Source organism: Zophobas morio, unplaced genomic scaffold (genome assembly GCF_036711695.1).
Source record: "Zophobas morio isolate AGI-343-1 ecotype UQ-CSIRO unplaced genomic scaffold, CSIRO_AGI_Zmor_V1 ptg000012l, whole genome shotgun sequence".
NCBI lineage: Eukaryota > Metazoa > Arthropoda > Insecta > Coleoptera > Tenebrionidae > Zophobas > Zophobas morio.
Window position 1 is genome coordinate 6,586,657 of NW_026972117.1, and position 27,480 is coordinate 6,614,136.

At 25.1% G+C, this 27,480-nt stretch overlaps 1 protein-coding gene across 1 annotated transcript in view; it reads right to left on the bottom strand.

Annotated features, from left to right (window-relative positions):
* Positions 1–3,264: 3,264 nt before the first annotated feature.
* The window catches only part of LOC135127695 (glutathione S-transferase-like), an 84,391-nt gene continuing 60,175 nt past the window's right edge, over positions 3,265–27,480 (bottom strand). Inside the window, exons 3-5 of the mRNA XM_064054252.1 lie at positions 17,970–18,137; positions 10,094–10,236; positions 3,265–4,635 (exon numbers count right to left, since the gene is read on the bottom strand). Coding sequence (XP_063910322.1) covers positions 4,468–4,635; positions 10,094–10,236; positions 17,970–18,137 — 479 coding nt within the window. The 3' untranslated portion in view covers positions 3,265–4,467. The remainder of the gene's footprint in view (positions 4,636–10,093; positions 10,237–17,969; positions 18,138–27,480) is intronic.

Consider the following 27,480-nt stretch of genomic DNA (forward strand, 5'->3'; position numbering starts at 1 on the left):
TTTCAATTTTTCGACTACTTCGTTTTAAATTGCTCAATTTTTCGATTTTTCAACTTATGAATTTTTTTATTTTTCGATTTTTTAAATTCCAATTGTTCCTTTTTAAAATTCTTTGTTGCTGCAATTATACGAATATTTAGGTTTTCGGTTTTTTAATTTTTCACTTTTGAAACTTTTTGAATTTTCAATTGTTACATATACCTATTTTAAATTTTGGTTTTATTAATTCTTCGATTTTTGAATTTTTTTTATTTTTAACTTTTAAATATTTTATTTTTCGGTTTTACAATGTTTCGTTTCTTCAGTTTCTCGGCTTGCAATTTTTCGGCTTTTCAGTTCAAAATTTTCCAAAGTTTCGATATTTTAGCTCTGCATTTTTTCAATTTTTCGATATTATTTTGGTATTTTGTAAGTTCTAGATTAGAATTTTGCAATTTTCCAGGTTTTTAATCTAAAAAATTTTGGGATATTATTTTACATTTTTTCGACCATACAATGTTTCCATATTTTAATTTTCCTTTTCTCCAACTTGTGAATTTTTCAATTATTTGATGTTGAAATTTTCAAATTTTAATTTTTCGTTTTTACAATTTTTCTTGTTTTATTTGAAAATTGTTTAGTTTTTCAATTTTAATTTTCTCATTTTTTTTTAATCTTTCGAGTTTTCAATTTTTCGTTTCTTCAGTTTTTCAAGTTCTCGATTTCCAATTTTCAGGTTTCTCAAAATTTTCATTTTATCTTTTTTTTTATTTGTTAAAAAATCGAAAAACTGAAATAACGAAAAATAGTAAAATCGTAAAAGTGTAAAATTGAAAAATTATAAATCAAAGAGCTGAAGAAACGAAAAATCGACACATTGAAAAACTAAAAATCGGAAAATATTAATGAATTGAAAAATTGGAAAGAAGAAAAAAATGGAAAATTGTAAAATTGAAGTGAATAATTTAAAAAATTGTAATTATAATTTGTTACAACATTTAAAATGAAAAATAGACACATTGAAAATCAAAATTTGAAGAAACGAAAAATTGAAAAATCCAAAATTGAAAAAACAAAAATTGAAAAATCTAAAGATGAAAACTCGAAAAATTGAAAACCGAAAAACTGAAAAATCCAAAAATTGAAAAATTTAGAAGTTAAAACAATCAAATTGGGAAATCAGTAAACTGAAAAATTTTAAAATGAAAATTCGAAGGGATGCATATCGTAAAATTTAAAAAACAAAAGAAGTGAAAAACTTCAAATCGAAAATTTGGAGTAACAAACAACTAAAAAAATTAAAATTGAAAAAATAAAATATAATAAGATCGGAACACTAAAAAATCGAAAAATTTAATAAACGAAAGATTAAAGAATCGAAAAATCGAAAAATTGTGAAAACGAAAAAATCAAAATCCTTGTCAATTTACCGTTTGTTCAATTTTTCGGGTTTTCAGTTTTAAATTTCTCTTTTAGATTTTTTGACTTTTGAATTTTTCAATTTTTTGTTTCTTCAATTATTCGATTTTAATTTTTCGATTTTTCAGTTTCTCTATTTATTTTTTTAATTTGAAACTTTTTCGATTTCAATTTCTCGAGTTGTATTTTTTTAATTTTAAAGTTCTTCAATGTTTCGATTTGGCAATTTTTCGAATTATCAATTTCAAATCTTTTGAATTACGTATTCAACTTTTGATTTTTCAGTTTTTCGTTTCTTCAGAATTAGAAATTGAAAAATCAAAAAACCGAATAACTTAAAATCGAAAAAAAGAAGAAACAACTTGGAAAAATAAAATAAAATATTATAAGATCGGAACATTGAAAAATCGAAAAATTGTAATAATGGAGAAAATAAAAACCGAAATGAAACATTGCAAATCGAAAATTTGAATGAACGAAAGATTAAAAAATCGAAAAATTGAAAAAGTTTTAAAATCCAATGATTGAAAAATAGAAAAATCTAAAATTGAAAAAATTTCCAACTGAAAATTGAAAAAAAACAACAAAATTTTAAATTCAAAAACTGAAGAGATGAAAAATTGAAAAATTTAGAAGTTGAAACAATCAAAATTGGGAAATCAGTAAAGTGAAGAATTTTAAATAAAAAAAAAAAATTGAAATTGGAAAAATAAAATACATATAATAAGATTGGAACACTAAAAAGTCGAAAAATTTAATAAACGAAAGATTAAAGACGAAAAATCGAAAAACTGTAAAAACGAAGAAAATCAAAATTCTTGACTTCTCAATTTTTCGTTTGTTCAACTTTTCGGGTTTTCAGTTTTAAATTTCTCTTTTCGATTTTTTGACTTTTCGAATTATTCGATTTTAATTTTTCGATTTTCCAGTTTCTCTATTTTTTATTTGAAACTTATTCGATATCAATTTTTCGGGTTTTCAACTTTTGCATGTTTTAATTTTAAAATTTTTCATTTCTTCTGTTTTGTGATTTGTAATTTTCGAATTTTCTATTTTCGGATTTTTAAATTTTAAAATATGAAAGTTTCGATTTTTCAGTTTATCGTTTTTTAATTTTTTAATTTGTCGCTTTTTGAATTTTTACAAAGTTTGAATTTTTTTTGGATTTTTTTGTTTCTTCAGTCGTTCAAATGGGTTTTGTTTATTTTTAAAAATTGAATTTCTCGGTTTCTCAGTGCTGCAGTTTTACGACTTTGCAATTTACGAATTTTTAATTTTTGTATTGTAAAATTTTGCAATTTCAACTTTTTGATTTTTCATTTTTTCGATTTTTTTTTAATTTTTCAATTTTACACTTGTCTCATTTTTTAATTTTACAGTTTTTCTGTTTCAAATTTTGCAATTTTTCTACATTTGATTTTTCAATTTTTCATTTCTTCAGTTCTGTGAGTTTTCAATTTTCGAATTTTCAGTTTTTGGTTTTAAAAATTTTCAATTTTAAATTTTTATTTTTTTTAAATTTTACATTTCTTCAATTTTTGAATTCAACTTTTGATTTTTCAGTTTTTCGTTTCTTCAGTTTTAAAGAGCTAGAAATTGAAAAATCAAAAACCGAATAACTTAAAATCGAAAAAATAGAAAAAACAATTTGGAAAAATAAAATAAAATATTATAAGATCGAAACATTGAAAAATCGAAAAATCGAATAATTATAAAAGCAAAGGAAATAAAACCACAAGAAAAATTGCAAATCGAAAAACTGAAGAAATGAACAATTGAAAAACCTAAAACTTGAAAAATTCAACATTGAAAATTCGTGAAATTTCAAAATAGAAAAATTACAAAATCTAAAAAATGTATCGAAAAGTTGAATAAACGCAACATTGAAAAAATTGAAATAGGAAAAACAAAAAATTATAAAATCGGAACATTGAAAAATCGAAAAATTGTAAAAATATAGAAAATAAAAATTGGAGAAACGGAAAATTGACAAAAAAAGACAACATTTTATTTTTCCAGTTTTCCCTTTTCCAAATTTGACTGTTTCAACTTTTCGGTTTATTCGATTTTTCATTTCTTCAGTTTTTGGATTTGTAATTCCTGTTTTTTATTTTCTTTGTTTTATCACTCTCTTGGTTTTTCAATGTTCTGATTTAAACACTTTTTTTTTCGGTTTTCAATTTATCGAGTTTTCAACTTTCAGATTTTTCAATTTTTTATTTCTTTAAATTTTGATTTGCAGTGATAATTATGGTTTCTAAAATTTTTCGGTTTTACGAATTTAGAATTTTTCTATTTTTCAATAATTGGATTTTAAAACTTCATTTGTTCGATTTTTCAATTTTTGAATTTTTAATTTTCCAATTTTTCGACTTCACAATTTTGACGGTTCTATAATTTTTCGATTTTAAAGTTTTTGGGTTTTTCGATTTTTCGATTCTTTAATTCAGTTTTCGAAAAATTGAAAAATCAAAAACTTGATACATTCATAAATTTATTTGATTTGTTGGGATGCACTACAGGGGTGGAGGAAGTTTGATTCTGGGGAAATAATAACCTTCGACCAATTTTTTAATGTTACAAGTTTAGTGGGCCACCCGGTATAGTAATAATAATAACAAATAAAAAATGATAAGTCTTACGTTACGTAACTGATGCAAACCATGTGTCGACAACCGAAATCCTCGTCTGAGTTACCCTTACAATGTAAATATAATACAAAAATATTACAATTAGCGTGCTTTCCTAAAATTCCCTAAAAATAAACCTCTAGATTTGTCCTATGTACAATTTTGTTATTGTATTTTATAGCAGTATACCATTTTACATTATACACACTGATAAATGTTTTTATGTAATTTTGATTTTCTGAACACATACTTAGTCTTACACCTAGTACAGCTGCCTGTTTAACCGAAAATTTTCGAAACTGATATGTTTTAAGAGCTTTCAATCCGGAAGGCAAAACAACGCTAAAAGAAGATTAAGGCCAGAATGGACGTGGTCCATTTACAAACCTACCCATAAATGTATGTACAACACGTAGACAACTAACACGCACACGACTTCTTACGATTCGGTCGTAGGTCGCTTCCCCACCCATGCGCTTATACTAGGAATATTGTAGACTTTTATTTTTAGAGCTTTCAGAGCCGGATACTGATCCAGCGCAGCTTTGCCGAAGATGTGCTCGAAGTTCTCGAGAGAGACCGCGAACACGAAGTCGCACCAGGTGATCTGAAAAGAAGAAGTGTGAGATCCGTTCTGCTGAAATATTTAACGGGGGTTCATGTTTGAGCTGAAATTTATATCGATGTCGGCTGAACAAATTCGTTCTTGGGGGGTTTAGTGCGAAAGACAGCTTTCAGAGGAGGCCACCAGTCAATCAATCATTTCTTTTATTCGCTGAGTGCGAAGGGGAATTCGGCGTGTCATTTCTACGACCGCAAATTCCGTTACGGTATGTTTACAATCCGGAAAATGCGGCTGAACTGCTTAGGGGCGAGAGGATACAACAAAAGTGCAATTGGGTTAAATGTGGCGTTTGGGGTAAATGCGGGATTCGTTTCCGAAAGAACATTTCAAACTGGCGCTAATTCGAATATTATTGCTTTTACGGAGTTTATTTATACTGCTGGTCTGAGATTTTTTTTACGTGCGTCGGTTTTCGATTTCGAAAAATATTATATTTATTTATTGTTTTTTCAATATTTCCCTTCTTCAGTTTTTTGAGTTTTGAATTTACGATTTTTCAATTTTTAGTTCCTTCAACTTTTTTTTAACTGATTTCAAGATTTAATTATTCGTTTCCACGATTTTTCATTTTCAACTATGTGTTTTGTAATTAGGTGTTCGTTTTTTAAATTTCCGGTTTTACGAGTTTTTGATTTTATAAAATTTCGAAATTTTTCGGTTTTTGTGTTTTTATTTTTTCACTTCATCGATTTTTCAGTTGTTCGTTTTTTCAATTTAACCACAAGTTTTAAAACCTTAATTTTTTAATTTTAAAGTTTTCGCTTCTCTCAGTTGTGCGATTTCTAGTCACAAAAATAACGATTTGAAATTTTTCACGATCTCAATTGAAAACTTCTGATTCCTTCGGTTATTCAAACCTGAATTAAACATTTTTCGATTATTAAATTTTAGAATTTTTTCATTTTTGAAGTTTCAAGATTTTTTCGATTCTGCAATTTTTCTATTTGCAATTTTAGGGATTTTCAATTTTACAATTTCTCGACTTTACAATAATTGTACATTTTTCGTATTTTCAATTTTTAGAAATTGTAATTTTTCGTTTCTTCAGTATTCCGGATTTTCAATTTTTTATTTTTTTGATTTTTCAAATTTCAGATTTTTCAATTTCTGGATTTAAAATTTTGTTATTTTTCAGTTTCCCCCTTTTTTTTTCAATTTTTCATTTCTTCAATTTTTCGATTTCAATTTTTCGAGTTTTTCGTTTAAATTTCACATATTTGCGTTTTTTAAAACTTTGAATGTTTAATTTTTCTAATTTTTCACATTGAATTTTTTAATTTTTTGTTCCTTCAATTTTTAGATTTTTCAGTTTTCCGCCTTTTATATGTTTTGTCAATTTTTCGTTTCTCGTTTTCAGTTAAAATCTCATTTTTCGATATTTCAATTTCTGAATTTTTCAATTTTTTGATTTTTAGTCTCTTCAATTTTTCGATTTTTCAGATTCCCGATTTTTATTTTTTTTGTTAATTTTTCGTTTCTTCAATTTTTCGGTTTTTCAACTTTAGAATTTTTTTGATTTTTTGTTTCCTCAAATTTAAAACTTTGCAGGTGTTTGAATTTTTAGTTATTCAGTTTTAAAATTTTCAACTTATGGATTATTGAAGCTTTTTATTTTTAGCTTTCAAAGTTTTCATTTTCAAGTTTACAACTTCTCGTTTTTTCACATGTAATTTTTCAGTATTTTAATTTCAATATTTTGAATTTTCCGATTTTACAATTGTTGGACATTTCAATTTTCCGTTTTTTCAACCTATCGTTTTTTCATTTTCTCGATTTTGAAATTTTCAAGTTTTAATTTTTCAATTTTACAACGTGACAATTTTTCAAAAGTTTTACAATTTTTAATTTTTTTGGCAATTTTTCGGTTTTTTCAATTTGTCGATATCAATTTTTTTGAGTTTTCGGTTTTCGATTTCACATTTTTCGTTCTTTCAAATTTTGAATATTTAATTTTTCTAATTTTCCACATTGAATTTTTCAGTTGTTGCTTTAATTTTTCGATTTTTCAGGTTTTCGCTTTTTATATTTTTTGCCAATTTTTCATTTTTCATTTTCGATTTTTCGAGTTTTCAGCTTTAAAATCTCAATTTTTCGATTTTTCAATTTTTGAATTTTTCAATGTTTTGATTTTTGTGTCTTCAAATTTACCGACTTACAAGCTTTCGAATTTTTAATTATGCAATTTTGAAGTTTTTTGATTTTTCAATTTTTGTTGTTTCTTCAATTTTTCGACTTTTTAGTTTTTCGGTTTTTAATTTTCGGATTTAAATTTTTCGAGTTCTCAATTTTAAACTTCCCAAATTTTCGAATTTTTTAATTTTTGAATTTTTGAATTTTTTAGTTATTCAACTTTTGGATTTTTCACTTGTTCAGTTTTTTAATTTTTTGTTTCTGCAATTATACATTTTTTCATAGTAACTATTTTTGGGGTTTTCAATTTAAAATTTTTCATTTTGGTTTTTCAACTTTTGAATGCTTCAATTTTCCGGTTCTTCAGTTCTCTGATTTTACTAGCTATCGATTTTTTAATTTAGAATTTTGTAATTTTTCGGTTTTTTAATTTTTAAAATTTGAATTTCCCAATTTTCCAATATTTAAATTTTTGGATATTTTAATTTTTCGTTTTTTCAAGTTATCAACTTTTCAGTTTCTCGATTCTGAAGTTTTCAAGTTTTCATTTTTCGATTTTACGATTTTTTGACAAATTTTCGCTTTTCTTTCAAATTTTTTAATTTTTCGATTTCTCAAGGTTGAATTTTTCATTTTGTCGACTTAAAATTTTTCGAGCTCTAAGTTTCTCCATTTTTTATTTTTGTCAACTTTTTCTTTCTTCAAAAAAACTGTTATTATTATTTCTATTATTTTCAAATTTTCCGATTTTCCAGCTTTTGAATTTTTCAATTTTTGGATTTTTAAATTTTTTCTTTCTTCAAATGTACGATTTTGCAAGTTTTCTATTTTCCAATTGCTCTGTTTTCAATTTTTTTTAATTTTGAACTTTTGGATATTTTAATTTTTCGTTTTTTCAATTTATCGATTGATGAATATTTATATTAACTTTTATTTTAAAGTGTTAATTTTTTAGTATTACAATTTTTTATTTCTTCAGTTTTTTTTTTATTTTTCAATTCCCCGACTTCGAAATTTTATTTTTCAGTTTTTTGTTATTTAAATTTTTCGAGTTTTCAGTTTTAAATTTCTCAATTTTTGGATTTTTCAAATTTAACGGTTTTTCAAGTTTTCGAATTTTTATTATTCAATTTTGAAGTTTTTTGATTTTCCAATGTTTACATATTTTAAATTTTCGTTTTTCACTTCATCTATTTACAGTTTTCGGGTTTTCGATTTAAATTTTTTGGGTTTTCAGTTTTAAATTTCACACGTTCGTGTTTTCAAATTTTGAATATTTAATTTTTCAAAATTTTTCAGATTCAATTTTTCAATTTTTTGTGGCTTTAATTTTCCGATTGTTATATTTTTTATTAGTTTTTCATTTCTTCAATTTTTCATTTTCTATTTTACGAGCTTTTAGTTGTAAAATCTCAATTTTTCGATTTTTCAACTTTTGGAATTTTTAATTTTTTGATTTTTTGTATCCACAAATTTACGATTTTGCAAGTTTCCGAATTTTTGATTATTCAAATTTAAAACTTTTTGATTTATCGATTATTGTTTTTTTATTTTTAACTTTAAAGTTTTAATTTTCAATTTTACATCTTGTTTCTTCAATTTTTGGATTTTTCAACTTTCAATGCTTCAAATTTTGGGTTCTTCAATCTCCTGATTTTTTAATTTCAGAATTTTGTAATTTTCCGGTTTTTAAGTTTAAAATTTTGCAATTTTTCGATATTTCAAATTTCCAATTTTTGAACTTATCGATTTTTCAGTTTCTCGAATTTGAAGTTTTCAAATTTTAATTTTTCGATTTTACAATTTTTCGGCTTACAACTTTTCGATTTTCGTTTTAAATATTTTAATTTTTCGATTTTCCACTTTTTCAGTTTTTAGTTTCTTCAGTTTTACGATTTCACAATTTTTCAAAATTTCGTATTTTAGATTTTCCAATTTTCCGATTTTTCAACTTTGGGATTTTTCGATTTTTGGATTTAAAATTTTTTTGTTTCTTTAATTTTAAAGTTTGCAAGTTTTCTATTTTCTAATTGCTCAGTTTTGAAACTTTTGGGTTTTGCGCTTTTAGATATTTTAATTTTAACTGTTAAAGTTTTGATTTTTCGGTGTTACAATTTGTTGCTTCTTGAACTTTTTGAGTTTCCATTTTAAATGTTTTAATTTTTTGACTTTCAAGCTTGCATTTCTAAATTTTTTGTTTCTTCAATTTTTCGATTTAAATTTTTTTTCAACTTTGAATTTTTCAATTTTTCGTTTCTTCAGTTTAACGATTTGCTAATATTGGAGTTTTTAATTTTTGTTTCAAAAATTTTCGGTTTTAAATTTTTGATTTCCCAGTTTCTCGATTTTTAATTTTTTGATTTTTCAACTTTGCATTTGTCCAATTTTTTTATTTTACAATTTTTGGGTTTCAATTTTTCGAATTTTCATTTTAAAATCTTTGTTTCATTTTTTTTTAATTTTTTTTTTCAGTTTCAACTTTTTGGTTTTTAAATTTTTCAATAAAAAATTTCAGTTTCTCGACTTTTAATATTTGGGTTTATCAATTTTACGTTTCTTCAATTTTTCGAATTATCAATTTCAAGTTTTTAAATTTTTTAAATCTTTAATGTCATGATTTCGATCTTTTTATTTTATAATTTTGCAATATTTATTTTTCCTTTCTCAATTTATCGATTTTTGAATTTTTTGAATCTTAACTTTTAAAGTTAAGTAATTTTTTGTTTCTTGAATTTTACAATTTGCAAATTTTGGAGTTTTCAATATTCAGATTTTAAAATTTTTCAGTTTCAAATTTTTTTTAAACTTTTGATTTTTCAGTAATTTCTTCAGTTCTACGATTTTGTAATTTTCGAATTTTCAACTTTTAAATTTTTAAATTTTTCAGTTTCAAATTTTTGATATTTCAGTTTTTTGATTTTTGGACTTTTGGTTTTTCAATTTTTCGTTCCTTCAGTTTTCAAGAATTATAAATTGAAAAATAAAAAAACTGACTGATTTAAAATCGAAAAATTGCAAAATTAAATCGAAAAACTGACAAAATCTTAAAATCGAAAAACCAAAGTACATACATATTTCTAAAAATTCAAATTTGCGCCAGTTCAAATTTGTTGTGATAGCGATCCGTGCTATGAGTGCATTATTTGTGCCGCCTCTCAAAAAAACCCACCATACTACCGAAAAATAAAAACAAAACCATATAACCAAGAAAAGCCGAAACGAAAAGAAAGAACTAAAAATTAATTAGAGATCTAGAGGAATACAGAGGCACGCTAACATGCTCAGATGATAAAAGCCCACAATTACTTACGTCTGATCCCACGGAGAAGCCATTATTTTCTGACAGCATTTTCTCAAATTTAGATAAATAAAATGGAATGGTCTCTCTCATTAGCCGAGCTTTTTTCTCCTCTTTTTTAATAGGGTCTTGTTCCATTCGGAACTGAGCAAGGACTGAAAAGAGAAAACTGCGATTTAGGATCGGTTTTGTATGAAAGTATTATAATTAAAATTATTAAATCGTGAAAGTTCAGAAACCGCGTGTTATTGTTGGAGGAAATTGTTTCAGCAGAAACGATATTGCTTTTATTGATTCGTGAGCTTGTATAGAATAGTTTGACAAGCTTTTAATGTAACAATAACAACTAATGAATGGAAATTAAGTCTACCGGAGGAATTTCAAGAGCTGTGTGACGTTAACAAAATGCTGCCGTGTTATTGTAGTTTCGACTAATCATAAAGTGGCTACTTTAAGGTAACGGTATGGTAACAAATTAGATAACTATGTCTTTTTTTTGAAAACAATGATACCTTTCTAGTTAATTCGTTAAAAAAGCAATTTTGAAAATATTGTGGTAAAAAATTCAAAGAAAAATGATTTATAGTTGTTTCGATTTCTTACTATTATTAATGATGATTTGTGATTTGTATACACTGATGACTCACAATGAAATGAATGCCAGTGCCTGTGAAAAATCGTTCTGATTCTTTCTTGGTAATCTTGCTTCTGTATTATTCTTGATAATGTTACTTATCGCGGCAGGAAATTGGAAAAATTCCATCAAGAGTTGGTACAGAGATAACATAAAGGAATGGTTTCTGATGATCTTTGCTTAAAATAGAATTACTTTAAAATGTAAATCAGAAAATGTGTTAATATACCTAGTAAAAGAGGGCGAAAAATAATATAGTGATATTCAGTTTTAAGGTGTACTCTATATCACTATGATATTAACATGAACACAGATTGAATAAAATATCATACGTCTGTACTCGTGGTTTATGAATCTGCCTTGAGGTTTTCCGTTAGATTATTTTTCAATTTTTGGGTATTTACATATTTTCTTTTTTCAGTTTGTCGAATTTTAGTTTTTAAAGCTTGAATTTTTTCATTTGACAACTTTTCGTTTGTTCAATTTTACGATTTTTTAATTTTTAGATCTTCCAGATTCTCGAGTTTGAATTTTTTGACTTTACAATTTTTCGAATTTTCAATTATTTATCGATTTTTGTGTTTCTCGATTTGCAGTTTTTCTGTTTCACCATTTTCAATTTTTGAAAATTTCGTTTCTGGCAATTTTTCGATTTTTCAACTTTATGATTTTGAAATTTTTATACTTTCCAGTTTTTAGATATATTAATTTTTCGGGTTTTTTTTTCAATTTACGATTTTCCTTTTTCTGAATTTTTAATAAGAATTTTTTGAATTTTTCAAAATTTGGTTTCTTAGTTTTTACGATTATGCAATTCGTTTTTTTTTTCAATTTCATATTTTTCAAAATTTTTTGTTTTCCCGTTTTCAATTTTTCATTCCTTTACGATTTCGTAATTTTTTGTTTTTACAGTTTATTTATTTCTCCAATTTTAAGATTTGTCGATTTTTGGAATTCAATTTTTGGAGATTTCAGTTTTAAATTTCTCAATTTTTCGATTTTTTGACTTTTGAGTTTTTCTTTTTTCTGTTTCAATTTTCGATTTTTCAGTTTCTCGGTTTAAATTTTTTAAATTTGTCAATTTATTCAGTTTTCAGTTTTAAATCTCTTAATTTTTCGATGTTTACAACTTTTGAATATTCTAATTATTCGAATTTTCCAATTTTTCGAGTTTTCAGTATTAATTTCTCAATTTTTCTATTTTTTGACTTCTGAATTTTTCAATATTTTGTTTCTTCCATTTTCTGATTTTCAATTTTTTTGATTTTTTAGTTTCTCGAATTTTAATGTTTTAATTTTCCACTTCTTCGGTTTTTCGGGTTTTCAGTTTCAAACTTCTCTTTTCAACTTTTTGACTTTTGAATTTTTCAATTTTTCGATTTTTGAAATTTTATTTTTTTCACAATTTTTTGTTTCTTCAATTCCTCAAGAGTGTTTTTTTTTTTTTCAAATTTGAATTTTTCAGTTTTTCGTTCCTTCAGTTTTACGAGTTTGGAATTTATGAATTATAGAATTTTCAACTTCTCTATTTTAAAATTTTTCAATTTTACGTTTGTTCTATTATTTGATTTTACAGTTTGTTTCAGTTCAAAATTTTTCGATTTTTCAACATTATTTTGTTTTTTCACTTTTTTATTTCTTCAGTTCAGAGAATTTACAATTTTCTAATTTTCAATTTTTGGGGTTTTTAAAATTTTCAATTTAATTTTTTGATTTTTGAAATTTTCAACTTGTACTTTTTGATTTTTCAATTTTTTTCAAGATTTGGTTTCTTGGTTTTTACGATTTTACATTTAAAAAAATTTTTTTGTTTTCGTATTTTCAATTTTTCTTTTTTCAAATTTTTGATTTCGCAATTTTTCTAATTTTCAATTTGCAGTTTTTTTATTTTCTCGAATTTAAATTTTTTGTTTCCACAACTTATTTGTTTTAGATTTAACAGTTGTCGTTATTAAATTTTTTCGAATTAAATTTTTCATGTTTTCAATTTTTATTTCCTCGATTTTACGATTTTACATATTTTTGATTTTCAGTTTTACGATTTTGTGATTTCTTGATTTTCCAATTTTTAGGTCTTTTAATGATTCGTTTTCTTTAGTTTATAATTTTTAAATTTCAAATTTTTCGTTCTTCCATTTTACAATTTTTCATTTCTTCGATCTTACGATTTTTAATTTTTTTTTTTATTTCTCTATTTTACAATCTTTAATTTCTCTAATTTTTCTCGTTTCCAATTGAAAATTTTTCAACTCTTCCTTTTTTGATTTTTGAAGATTTAAATTTTTCGTTTCTTCAGATTTACGATTTCCCAATTTTTCGAAATTTTCGGTTTTTACATCTTACAATGCTTCGATTTAAAATTTTAATTGTCCAATTCTTCGGTTAGCAATTTTTTGATTTTACAATATTTCACATTTTCATTGTAAAATTTTCAATTTGAGCTTTTGGAATTTTTAATTATTGACTTTTCACGTTTTAGTAATTTTAGATTTTTCGATCTGAGAAATTTTAATTTCCTCAGTTTCTTGAATTATTCGAGTTTTGAATTTAGAATTTTAAAATTTCGTTTTTTCAGTATTACGATTTTCCAATTTTTAGACATTTTTCGTTTTTAAATTTATCGATTTTAAAGTTTTAATTTTTCAGTTAAAATTTTTCATTAATTTCTGATTGATTTTAAAGTGAACATTTTCAGTTTTTGGATTTTTCACTTTGTCGATTTTTAATTTTTAGATTGTCCAATTTTGTGTTTTTCCAATTTTACGATTTTTATTTAAATTTTTTTTATTTCTTTATTTTACAATCTTTAATTTCTTTAATTTTTCTCGTTTCCAATTGAAAATTTTTCAACTCTTCCATTTTTGATTTTTGAAGATTTCAATTTTCTGTGTCTTAAGGTTAACGATTTTCCAATTTTTCGAAATTTTCAGTATTTACATCTTACAATGCCTCGGTTTTTCAGGTTTCTCGATTTTCAAAAAATTTTAATTTTCCAATTTTTCGATTAGCAATTTTTTGATTTTACAATGTTTCACATTTTCTTTTTAAAATTTTCAATTTGAGTTTTTGGAATTTTTAATATAAAAATTTAAAAATGCAAAAATCGAAAAATTTAAAATTTAAAAATCCGAAAACTGAAATTTCGAAAACTGCAGAAATGAAAAATCGAACGTTAAAACATTCAAAAACCGAAATCTCGAAAAAATGAAATCCAAAGGTTTTCAATTTAAAAAATTAAAAATTTAGGAACTGAAAAAAGATAAATTAAAATTTCTTAAACTAAAAAATCAATAATTAAAAATTCCAAAAACTCAAATTGAAAAATTTTAAAATGAAAACTTGAAAAATTGCAAAATCAAAAAATTACTAATCGAAACTTTAGAAAATTAAAATTTTTAAAAATCGAGAAACCTGAAAAACCGAAAAATTTTAAGTCGAAAGATTGTAAGATGTAAAAACACAAAATTCTAAAAATTTCAATTTTCAAAAATCGAAGTTTTCAATTAGAAATGAGAAAAATTGTGAATCAAAAAAATTAAAGAAACGAAAAATTGTAAAATAGAAACCTACAAAAATTTAAACTTAAAAATCGTAAAATTGAAGAAATGAAAAATTGAAAAATTTTGAATTGGAAACTCGAATAAAACTCGGGAATTTGAAAAAACGAAAATTAAAAATTCTAAAAATTGGAAAAACGAAAAATTGTACAATTGTAAAATTGAAGAAACGAAAACTTGTAAAATGGAAGAATAAAAAATTTTAAACTTAAAAATCTACAAACTTAAAAAAACAAAATTGTAAAATCGAAAAGTCAAAAATATCTAAAATCGTAAAAGTGAAGTAATCGAAGCATTGAAAAATCGAAAAATTGTTAAACTGAAAACCCGAATAATTGATGAAATTGAAGAAACGAAAAATTTTAATTTTCAAAAATAAAAAATGTAGGAGTTGAAAAATTTTCATTTAGAAACGAAAAAAATGCCGAATAAAAAAAATAAATTAAAGCAATTAAAGATTGTAAAATAAAAAAAATAAAAAAATCGTTAAATTGAAGAAATGAAAAATTGAAAAATTTTAAATTGGAAACTCGAATAAACGTGAAGAAATTGAAGAAACAAAAATTTTTAAATATTGACAAATCAACAAATTGCTTTATTGTAAAATTGAAAAAACGAAAAATTGTAAAATAGAAGCATAAAAAATTTTAAACTTAAAAATTAATAAACCGAAGAAAACGAATTATTAAAAGACCTAAAATTTGGAAAATCGAGAAATTGCAAAATCGTAAAACTGAAAAATCAAAAATATGTAAAATCATAAAATTGAGGAAACAAAGAATTGAAAAAGCGAAAAATTTTAAACTGAAAACTCGAATAATTATTGATGAAATTGAAAAGACGAATAATTAAATTTCTAAATTTTCAAAAATCGAAAAATTGCAAAAGTTGCGACATTGAAGACACGAAAAATTGAAAAATATAAAATTGACCATTCATAAAATGCCAAATTGAGAAATTGAAGACACGAAATGCTGAAAATTCAAAAAATGAACAATTTGAAAAACGTAGAAGTGAAAAATTTTAAACTGAAGGTCCGAAAAATTGAATTAAAAAAAATGTAAAAACGACAAATGTTAAATCTAAAAATTATTTTATATATATTATTTTAAAATATTTAATTTCTTTAATTTCTCTTATTTCCAATTGAAAAATTTTCAACTCTTCCTTTTTTGATTTTTGAAGATTTGAATTTTTGGTTTCCTCAGATTTACGATTTCCCAATTTTTCGAAATTTTCAGTTTTACATCTTACTTCGATTTCAAATTTTTCGGTTTTTCAAATTCCTGGATTTTTAAAAATTTTAATTTTCCAATTTTTCGATTGGCAATTTTTTGATTTAACAATAGTTCACATTTTCATTTTAAAATTATCAATTTGAGTTTTGGAATTTTTAGTTATTGACTTTTTCGATTTTAGAAATTTTAATTTTTTCAGTTTCTTCATTTATTCGAGTTTCGAATTTAGAATTTTAAAATTGTTCCTTTTTTTGAAAATTTCGTTTTTTCGATTTTGCAGTTGTATGAATCTTTAATTTTATATTTTTCAGTTTTTCGTGTCTTCAATTCTACGATTTTGCAATTTCTCGATTTTCAATTTTTAGAAATTTTAATTTTAATTTTTTCCGTTTTTTCTGTTTCTTCAGTTTTATTCAAGTATCCATTTTAAAATTTTTCTATTTTTCAATGTTTCATTTTTTCAATTTTACGATTTTTAAGTTTATATACTTTTTTCTTTATTTTACAATTTTTCGTTTCTTTAATTATTTGCTTCGCAATTTTTCTTATTTCCAACTGAATATTTTTCAACTGTTCTAATTTTGATATTTGAAAATAAAAATTTTTTTTCGATTTAAATTTTTTTGGTTTTTCAGGGTTCTCGATTTTTAAAAATATTCATTTTGCAACTTTTCAAATTAATTTTTTTATTTCTCTATTTGACAATCTTTGATTGCTTTAAATTTTTGATTCGCAATTTTTCTCGTTTCTGATTGAAAATTCTTCAACTCTTGCATTTTTGATTTTTGAAAATTTCAATTTTTCGTTTCTTCAGACTTGCGATTACGCAATTTTATATTTTTCAGTTTTTCGATTTTCCAATTTTTAGATCTTTTAATAATTCGGTTTTTTTTGTTTATAGATTATTAAGTTTTAAATTTTTTATTCTTCCATTTTACAATTTCTCGTTTCTTCAATTTTACAATTCTACAATTTTTCGAATTGCCAATTTAAAATTTTTCCATGTTTCATTTCTCAAATTTTTTTATTTCTCTATTTTACAATTTGTCGTTTCTTTAATTTTTGGTTTCGCAGTCTTTTTCATTTCCAATTGAAAATTTTTCAGCTGTTTCAAATTTCATTTTGGAAAATTTAAATTTTTCGATATTTCAGGTTTTACATCTTACAGTCTTTCGATTTAACATTTTTCCGTTTTTCAGGTTCGATTTAAAAATTTTAATTCATCTTTTTTTTAGTTTCTTCGATAGTTTTGAATTTCGTACAATTTTACAATTTTTCAGTTATAATTTTCAATGATACCATTTTTCAGTTTCAACATTTTCAGTTTAACTTTATAATTTTTCAAAATTTCGATTTTACAATTTTGAAGATTCTTCTTTCACACACAATCTGAATAAAGTGATTTAAACAGAATTTACTTTTTTATTTTGTACATGAATTATTAGTATTTCAGAAGCTATTCTGAAATTATAGGGAAGGGTGTTGTAAAATTTTATGCTGCAATGATTTGGACCATTCAGTGATTTTTATAGCCTATAATAGTCGGGATGAATATCGTTAGTTTTTAATGGATAATTACGTTGACCATTTGCATAGTTAAAACAACCATGTCCTATTTAAAAAACTTGCAATTAATGAAATTCGTAAATCTTGATTTATTAATATAGTTGGAGGAATAATTAACATGTTTTATTTTTAACTGTTTCGCTTTAGGAATTTATTATTTACATGAATTTCTGGAGGAGCCACCACAATACTCCCCACTAAAAAGAAAAAATGTAGCCGTTTTTGTATGACAATAAAATTTTAATAAAGAAAATTAGAATCTGAACAGCAACAGATGCTGAAGCAGAGACAACACGCTGAAGCTTCTCATATAAAATGCATTTTTAATGGGTTTTCTACACAAATTGACGACCACTAGGATATTTATTGTTTAAAGAAATTGTTTACCAGCTCAGTTCAACGGTCTCATTACTCCACTCCTGCCTGCATAGGCAATAAATAATATAATAAAGAATTTCGAACATCATAAAACACATCCGACATTTCCTCCTCTGTGGAATATGAGAACGCCTTTGCCTTTTAATGCCATTACCTGCATTTCATTCCCTAATAACATTTCGCGTTATTCTCCAGTCGTGCCATCCGAATCTGAATTTTCCAAGTTTCATTACGCCCTCCTATTGAACCCATGTTCAATACCCCAGCCTTCCACAATCAACCAATTTAAAAATTCAGCTCAGAAACCCAAATGCCCTCTAAAAACTTTAAATTAACCGAGCCGGAGTGCTGCATTCGAACAGCCATCTGCATTTATGAAGTCGGAAATTTTTACGGTTCTCCGGAGAAGAATCGCGAAACTTGAAATCACCGATTAACTTTTTAGATCTTTCTTTATGACGTTGCGAGTTAGAAGGGCGTGATTAATGCCGGCCTTCGTGATAAATTTGGGTTACCTTGCTTAAGGTCTCCTAGAGTGTCAACTAAAACGTCGCATTGCAAAGCTTCCCATTCATTTCGTCCTGCTAAGCCGTATTGTCTTGCCAGATATCTCGCCACGGCGTTGCTTTGAGCTACGGCTTTTCCGTCTATTTCGAGGACGGGGAGCATGCCGAAAGGCATTCCTGAAACAAATAAAGTGCATTTTAGGCGAATTAATTCCTGGGGCGAATTCTGCGGAGGATCGTCGCGGACCGTCTCGCAGGTATTTCAATAAGGAGTAAATTGCTCCGTGGGGGCTGGGGGAATTACGGCTGTAACAATGGAGAAAAAGGTAGGCCGGAAAGGGAGTTGGAGTGGGTGAATTTGTTTGGGTTGTGGCTAAATTATAGCCGTTGTGAAGAAATAGCACATATTATTTGATATTTACATTTGATATGGTTACGTTTATGGAATTCAGAAATATATATTTCATTTATAGATTTTTAGTTTCAGGCAGACTGCTTAACGATTAGATTTAATTTATTGCTTATTTTTGAATGTAGACTTTCCTTTCGTTGTCTGAATTTAGCTTTTACTTCAAACTCCTAGAATTTTCTTTCCTAAATCTGCCTACATTGTGTCAAACATTGGGACTTCTTATTATGATTAGACATTGAAGAAGTGGTTCGACAAACAAGTATGTTAAAAAATTTCATACACAAATTCAAAAAGTTCTTTCATAGATTTTTATTTTCGGGCAGACCGTTTATGTAGATTTCTTCTTTAAATGATTGAAACCTAAACTGAAATTTAGGCATTGTCCCTGTTCAGTAGACTTCTATTGCTTTAATTTAGACTTTTCATCGCCTGAGAACTTGTTTGATCTACAGACCATTTGACAACTATTTTTTGTTTGGTACTAATAAAAAAAAATTGACAATACTCTTGGAATCGTTATCATGCAATAGCTTTTTTCGGAAAAGTGAAGTTATTTTTATCTTTTAGAAACAAAACAAATTATTCAGTTATATACGTGCATTTTAAAATAAAATATAATATCAATTTTTCGAAATTTTACTTTTGGGATTTTTCAGTTTATTTATTAATCAATTTTTCGATTTTATAATTTCTCAACTTTTCAATTTCTCGATTTCAGTTTCCATTTCTCAAGTCTCCGATGTTTCAGTTTTACGTTTTTTCAATTTTTTTCCTCTTCAATTTTATGCTTTTTCAATTTTTCAATTTTTGACTTTTCTAAATACCTACTCAAGTTTACAATTTTCTAATTTGTCGGTTTTTGGATTTCTCAGTTTTTCTTTCATTTCTCAATTTTTCGAAATTTCAGTCTATTTATTATTCAGTTTTTCGATTTTACAATTTCTCAATTTTTCAATTTCGCGATCTTCAATTTTTCGATTTTTCAATTAATCGATGTTTTGATTTTCCTTTTTCTTGACTTTTGATTTTTCATTTCTTCAATTCTTCAATTTATCGATTTTTCAGGTTTCTGATTTTTCAATTTTTGGATTATTTTCAAGGTTTCGATTTTTCGACTTCAATATTTGATTTTTCGATTTCTCAATTTTTCAATTTTTGATTCTAATTTTTGGGATATTTCAGTTTTGGCATTTTTCAATATTTCGATTCTTCGACTTTTCGATTTTTGATTTCTGGATTTTTCGATGTGTCGATTTCTCAATTTTTCGATTTATAGATTTAAAATTTTTCAATCTTTCGATATTTTATCTTGTATTGTACCGCCCTGTCACTAATAACCCTTCGTGGTTAATGTGACTATAAACATTTACATAAAAAAAATCTTTTGATATTTTAATTTTTCATTTTTCAAAATTTTCAATTTTTCGATTTCTCGATGTTTCATTTCATTTCTTAGATATTTCAATTTTTCATGTTTTTGAATTTCTCAAATGTTTCCACTTTTCAATTAATCGATGTTTAGATTTTCCCTTATCTTAACTTTTGATTTTCCACTTCTTGAATTCTTCAATTTATCGATTTTTCAAGTTTCTGATTTTTTTAAGGTTTCGATTTTTCGACTTAATTTTTTTAATTTTTCTATTTTTCAATTTTTCAATTTTTTAGATTCTCAGTTTTTGGATATTTCAGTTTTTCAATATTTCAGTTTTGGGATTTTTCAATATTTCGATTCTTCGACTTTTCGATTTTTGAGTTCTGGATTTTTCGATGTGTCGATTTTTCAATTTTTCGATTTATAGGTTTTAGATTTTTCAATTTTTTGATATTTTAATTTTTCAATTTTTAAAATTTTCGAATTTTCGATTTCTCGATGTTTCATTTCAGTTCTTAGATATTTCAGTTTTTCGTGTTTTCGAATTTTTCAAATATCTCTATTTCTTAATCTTTCGATTTTTCGATTTCCTAGTTTTAAATTTTCTGTTTCTCAATTTTTTGTTTTTTCAAATTTTTGATTTTTTAGTTTTTATTTTTAAAATTTTTCAATTTTTCAACGTTTTGATTTCTCGATTTATTGTTTCAATATTGTTTTAATATTTCAACATTTTGATTGTTCATTTTCTCGATTTACCAGTTTTTCAATTTATGAACTTCGATTTTTTATTTTGACCTATTTGGTTTCCCAGTTTTTCCATTTTTGCGTTTTTGAATTTTTCCGCTTTTAGATTTTTCGGTGTTTCCATTTTTCAATTATCCGATCTTTCATTCAATTTTGCGATTTTTAAAATTTTGAAGTTTGGATTTTTCGTTTTTTGATTTCTAAATTTTACATTTTTTAAGTTTTCATTTTTTCGGTTTTTCGATTTTTAGTTCTTGCATATTTCTATTTTTCAATTTTTCTCCTCTTCAAGTTTACGCTTTTTAATCGACTTTTCTATTTTTAAATTTTTCTACTTTTCTAAATTCTCAATTTTTTGATTTTTCAATTAATCGATGTTTTGATTTTCCCTTTTCTTGACTTTTGATTTTCCGCTTCTTCAATTTTTCAGATTTCTGATTTTTCAATTTTTTAGATTCTCAGTTTTGGGATTTTTCAGTTTTTCCATTCTTCAGTTTTTCTTTCATTTTTTAGTTTTTCAATATTTCAGTTTTGGGATTTTTCAATATTTCGATGTGTCGATTTTTCAATTTTTCGATTTATAGATTTTAGATTTTTAAATTTTTTGATATTTTAATTTTTCAATTTTTAAAATTTTCGATTTTTCGATTTCTCGATGTTTCATTTCAGTGTTTTGATATTTCATTTTTTCATGTTTTCGGATTTCTCAAATGTTTTTATTTCTTAATCTTTCGATTTTTCGACTTCTTAGTTTTAGATTTTCTGTTTTTCAATTTTTCGTTTTGATTTCCCGATTTACAAGTTTTTCAATTTATAACGTTTCGATTTTTTATTTTGGCCTAAACGGTTTACCAGTTTTTTTTTTATTTTTCCGCTTTTAGATTTTTCGATTTTCCAAATTTTCAACTTTTCGACTTTACGATTTCTCGATCTTTTGATTTTTCGATTTTTCGGTTATTCGATTTTCCAGTTTTTCCAAGTTTCTATTTTTCAATTATCCGATTTTTCAATTTTTTAAATTTTGAAGTTTCGATTTTTCGTTTTTCGGCTTTTAAATTTTATATTTTTTGAGTTTTCATTTTTTCGATATTTTGAAGTTTCGGTTTTTCCATTTTTAGTTCTTCGATATTTCTATTTTTCAATTTTTCGGTTTTACGATTTTTTTGTTTAAATTTCTTGATATCTTGGTCTTTAGATTTTTAAAATTTTTCGATTTTGTGATTTCTCGATTTTTCAGGTTTTTGATTTTTTAATTTTTCTATGTTTGAAGGTTTCGATTTTTCAGTTTTGGGATTTCTCAGTTTTTCTTTCATTTTTCAAATTTTCGAAATTTCAGTTTTGGGATTTTTCAGTTTATTTATTATTCAATTTTCCCATTTTACAATTTCTAAATTCTTGAATTCCACGATTTTCAATTTTCCGATGTTTCAGTTTTACGTTTTTAAAATTTTTCTCCTCTTCAATTTTACGATTTTTGAATATTTCGATTTTTTGGTTTTTCAAGTTTGACTTTTATAAACTCCCAGTTTTTCGATTTTTCACTTCTTCAATTTTTCAATTTTTTAGGTTTTAAATTTTTCAATTTCGTCAGTTTTTCTTTCATTTTTCAATTTTTCGAAATTTCAGTTTTGGAATTTTTCGAAACTTCAGTTTCTGAATTTGTCAGATTATTTACTATTCGATTTTACAACTTCTCCATTTTTCAGTTTCTCGATTTTCAGTTTTTCGATTTCTCAATTTTACGATGTTTCAGTTTTACGTTTTTTCTTATTTTTCTCCCCTTCAATTTTACGCTTTTTAAATATTTGGATTTTTCAATTTTTCAATTTTTGACTTTTCTAAATTCTCAATTTTTCGATTTTGCGATGAATCGATGTTTTGATGTTCTCTTTTCTTGACTTTGGACTGTTTCAATTTTCCAGTTCTTCAATTCTTCAATTTTTCGACTTTTCAGGTTTCTGATTTTTCAATTTTGGATTTTTTAAGGTTTCTATTTTTCGACTTCGCTTTTTTGATTTTTCCATTTCTCAATTTTTCGATTCTTTAATTCTCAGTTTTGGGATTTTTCAGTTTTTCCGTTCTTCACTTTTTCTTTCAGTTTTCAGTTTTTCGATATTTCAATTTTGGGATTTTTCATAATTTCGATTCTTCAACTTTCCGATTTTTGAGTTCTGGATTTTTCATTTCAGTTCTTCGATATTTCAGTTTTTCATGTTTTCGATTTTTCGCCTTCCTAGTTTTAGACTTTCTGTTTTCCAATTTTTCTTTTTTTCAAATTTTCGATTTTTTAATTTGTAATTATTAAAATTTTTCTGTTTTTCAATGTTTTGATTTCCCGATTTATCGAGATTGCACGTTTCGATATTTTGATTGCTCATTTTTTCTATTTAACAGTTTTTCAATTTATATTTTTTCGATTTTTTATTTTGGCCTATTTCGGTTCCTCAGTTTTTACATTTTTCCGTTTTTTCGTTTTTTATTTTTCGGTTTTTAGATTTTTAGATTTTCCAATTTTTTCAACTTTTAACTTTTCGGTTTTTCGATTTCTCGATCTTTTGATCTTTCGATTTCTCAATATTTCAATTTTTTAATTTTTTTAATTTTTAAATTTTTAACTTTTTCGTTTTTCGTTTTTCGGTCTTTAAATTTTAGATGTTCAAATTTTTTGAAGCCGAAAAGTAATCGAAAAATCGAAACATCAAAAAATTGAAAAACTGAAACGTCGAGGAGTCAAAAAATATCGAAAAACAGAAATACCCCAAAATCGAAAAACCGAAAAGTTGAAGGTTGAAAAATTGAAAAACTGAAAAATCAAAATTTCTAAAAAGTAAAAAATCTGACATTTAAAAATTAGAAAAATTGAGACAAATTGAAAACTGAAAATCGAAAAATCAATAAATTGAAATATCAAAAATTCGAAAAAGCAGAAAATCCAGGAATCAAAAAAGTCAAGCAAAAATTGAGAAATCGAAAAATTACAAATTTAAAAAATCGAAAATTTGAAAAATTGGAAAATTGAGGAGTCAAAAAACGAAAAGATGGATAAATTGAAAAGTTCCAAAACTGAAATCTCAAAAAGTTGGGAAATCGAAAAAATGAAGAACTGAAAAATCGAAAAATCTAATAATGAAAAAGCCCAAAAATGTCGAAAAATTGAAAAAGCGAGAAATCAAAAATCAAAAAACTGAAAAATCAAAGATTTTAAAAATCGAAAAATTGAAAAACCGAAAATCAAAAACCGAGAAGAATCGGAAGATGGGGAAATCGAAACATCAAAAGACTGAAAAATCTAACATTTAAAAATTAGTAAAATTGAGACAGAAATATTAAAGAAATCAAAAATCAGAAAATCGAGAAATCTAAAAATCAAAAAACTGAAAATTAAAATATAGAAAATTGAAGCCTTGAAAAATTGAAAAATCGAAAAATTGAAATATTAAAAAAATCGAAAAAGCAGAAAATCCATAAATCGAAAAAGTGAAAAATTGTAAAAACGAGAAAAATTGAAGAACCTAAAATCTGAAAACTCCTAAAACTAAAACATGAACAAATTGAGAAATCTAAAAATTGGAAAATTAAAAACGGGAAACTCGAGCAATTTTAAATTGAAAAATTCCAAAATCTAATAAGTGAAGAAAAAAATATATAAATTGAAAAACTGTAAATCGAAAATTTGGAAAAACGAAAAATTGAATAAATTGAAATTGAGAATACAAAAATTATAAAATCGGAACACTGAAATTTCGAAAAATTGTAAAAATCAAGAAAATAAAAAATCAAAACTAAAAAATACAGATCGAAAATTTGAAGGAATGAAAAATTAAGGAGTCAAAAACTGAGAAATTAAACATTGAAAGCTAGAGAAATATTAAATCGAAAAATTGCAAAATCTAAAAATTGAAGAAACAAAAAAAATAAAAACTAAAAAATTGCACACCGAAAAATTGAAGCAATGAAAAATTGAAAAATTAAAAACTGAAAAGTCGAGAGTCAATTCGAAAACTTTCAGTTCAAAAAAGCTCCTGGAGTGTCTTTGGCGCCACTAATATTTACTCAATAGAGGTTATCAGAAAATAAAAATCGCAAGTTCTGTCAAAATAACCTTCGACCATTTTTTTTTAATCTAGCTAATCTCATTCCCTGTACGCATCAACTGGTAAAACAAGCACAAAACAATTCCAAATCTAAGCTCATCAATTTCCCTTCCTTCCACTATTTCATAAACAAAATAAATTTTCTGCCAATACCCCGAAAGCAAAAGTAATACGAGCCAATTCCACCTCAAAAACTACCAACAAAAAGCTCAGACATGCCAAATGAAAAACAAACACGGCGACCTCCACGATATAAATAATACCTGGAACAACCCAATCTCCTGACAGAAAAAATAAATCGAATGCTTCATATCGCCGCAAGATTGAAATTTATTATTAACTTGTCAAAGCAGGAAATTACAGACGAGGTCATAAGCTCGATATTAAACCGGCCTTTATGAAAATCGCGTTTAAAATAAAATCCAAGTGCAGTTCGCCCTCAGACAAAACGTGAGACTTCATGATAAAAAGCTCAAGAGAGACGCAGTTGGAAATAAAATAAAATATCAGAAGAGTATTCATTTCAATTTCTAGCATGTCAAGAGGGCTTGGCGTGGGCATGTAATTTAATTTTAGTTCCAAAGTGTCACTGGATATATGCATGGCATAGAACAAAGCTAGATAAGGCGGGTTTATAATGAACTTGTGTGGATGCGGGTTAGTAATTCCGCAGAAAAACACACATTTGTGTTGTTGAATTCGGTCCTGATTATGTGGAATTTTCGAGCTTTGTAATCGATTACTTTGTAGGTTGATATTCATTATTAAGTGTTTGAAGCGAAATGCCAAGTGAAAGGGTAACGAATTCTACGTTGCCGACCACTAGATTATTTATAATAAACACGAAGATAGAAGAGGACCAGCATCTGCGCTGACCAGTCTATCTCCGTTTTAAAAAATTAAAACTGCACTTTTCTTGTTATAAATCGATCAAAAACCCGCCAGATATTCAAATTCGTCGTCCCAAACCTTTATTAATCCTACAAAGCTATTGAGATTTAGGCGACACAAACTTCAATTGTCTGAATTGGATCAGCAAACAAATTAGAAAGTTCTATTTGCATAATCTTACCTTTCCTCATTACTAAAATCGATTCTACCTCCGGAAAAGCGAATTAAAAACCTCAGCGTCAACACAAATAAAAATTCCTCGACGGGAATTCGAGATCCATTTTATAAACACGGCGCCGAGTATTATTAAAAAGCGGCTCGTTTATGACGTACGAGTCATAAAAAAAAGGCGATCGGAGATGAGGGAATTTTATATAGATATGAATGAATCGAGAGACAAAAATTGTCGGGGAGGAAACGAATTAATTAGGTTTTAGATGATTGACGGTTTCGAGAGCGGAGAAGACTTTTTTGACAGGCGTTATTTATTTTTTTGCTTGGGACTTGTCTGTTTTCTAAATTAATCATTTTGATGAGAAGGATGATACTCAGGCAGGGAGAATTTTTTTGTTGAAATTAGTTTTTCGTTCATTTTTTTGTTTTTTTAATTTTAATTTTTTCAATTTTGCGTTTTTTTAATTTTTGATTTGCCATTTTCATTTTTTCATTTTTTATTTCTTCAATTTCAGATTTTGCAATTTTTCGGTTTTTTAGTATTCTGATTTTCTGATTTTTCTCTTTTCAATGTGAAATTCTTCAATTTTTGGATTTTTCAAATTTCAGACTTTTTAATATTTCGAATCTTCAATTTTCTAGTTTTCATTTTAAATATGTATCCAATAATAACTATAATTTGTTTCTTCAGTTTTAGATTTTGCAATTTTTCGATTTAAAGTTTTCCGTTTTTAATTTTCCAGTTTTAGATTTTGCAATTTTTCGATTTAAAGTTTTCCGTTTTTAATTTTCCAGTTTTTACATTCTTAACATTTTTTTTCTTCAAATATTCTATTTGCAATTTTTGGTATTGATTTTTTATTTTCTTTATTTTTACAATTTTTCGATATTTCAAATTTTCTTCCGATGATAATGATAATTTTTGGTATTTTCAATTTCCATTTTTTTAATTTTTCGATTTCAATTTTTCAATTTTTCATTTTTTTTCTTCAGTTTTACGATATGGATCTATGCTAGCTTTCATTTCTAAATTTTCAGTTTTCCAATTTTCCAACTTTTGGATCTTTTAATTTTTAGATTTTGATTTCAGTTTTTCGATTTTTCAGTATTCTGATTTTCTAATTTTTCTCTTTTCAATGTGAAATTCTTCAATTATTGGATTTTTCAACATTTAGACTTTTTAATAATTCCATTCTTCAATTTAAGATTTTTCGATTTTTCGCTTTTTCTATTTCTTGGTATTCCAACTTTCGAATTCTCAATTTTTCGAAATTTTAGTTTTGGAATTTTTCAGTTTATTTATTATTCAATTTTTGGATTTTGCCATTTCTCAATTTTTCAATTTATCGATTTTCAATGTTTCGATTTCTCAATTTTCCGATGTTTCAGTTTTACGTTTTTTCAAATTTTCTTTTCTTCAATTTTACGATTTTTCAATATTTCGATTTTTCAATTTTTGAGTTTTATAAACTCTCAATTTTCCGATTTTTCAATTAATCGATATTTTGATTTTCCGATTTCTTGATTTTCGACTGTTTCGATTTTTCAGGTTTTTGATTTTTCGATTTCTCAGTTTTTCAATTTTTTATTTTTTTTTAATTTCCTAATTTTTACATTCCTAACGTTTTTTTTTTCTTGAAATATGCTATATTTCTTTATTTTTTCAATTTTTCAATTTTTCATTTTTTTTGTTTCTTCAGTTTTCCAATTTTCCAACTTTTGGATGTTTTAATTTTTCGATTTTGATTTGAGTTTTTCGAATTTTTATTTTTAATTTTTCAGTTTTTCGATTTTTCAGTATTCTGATTTTCTAATTTTTCTCTTTTCAATTAT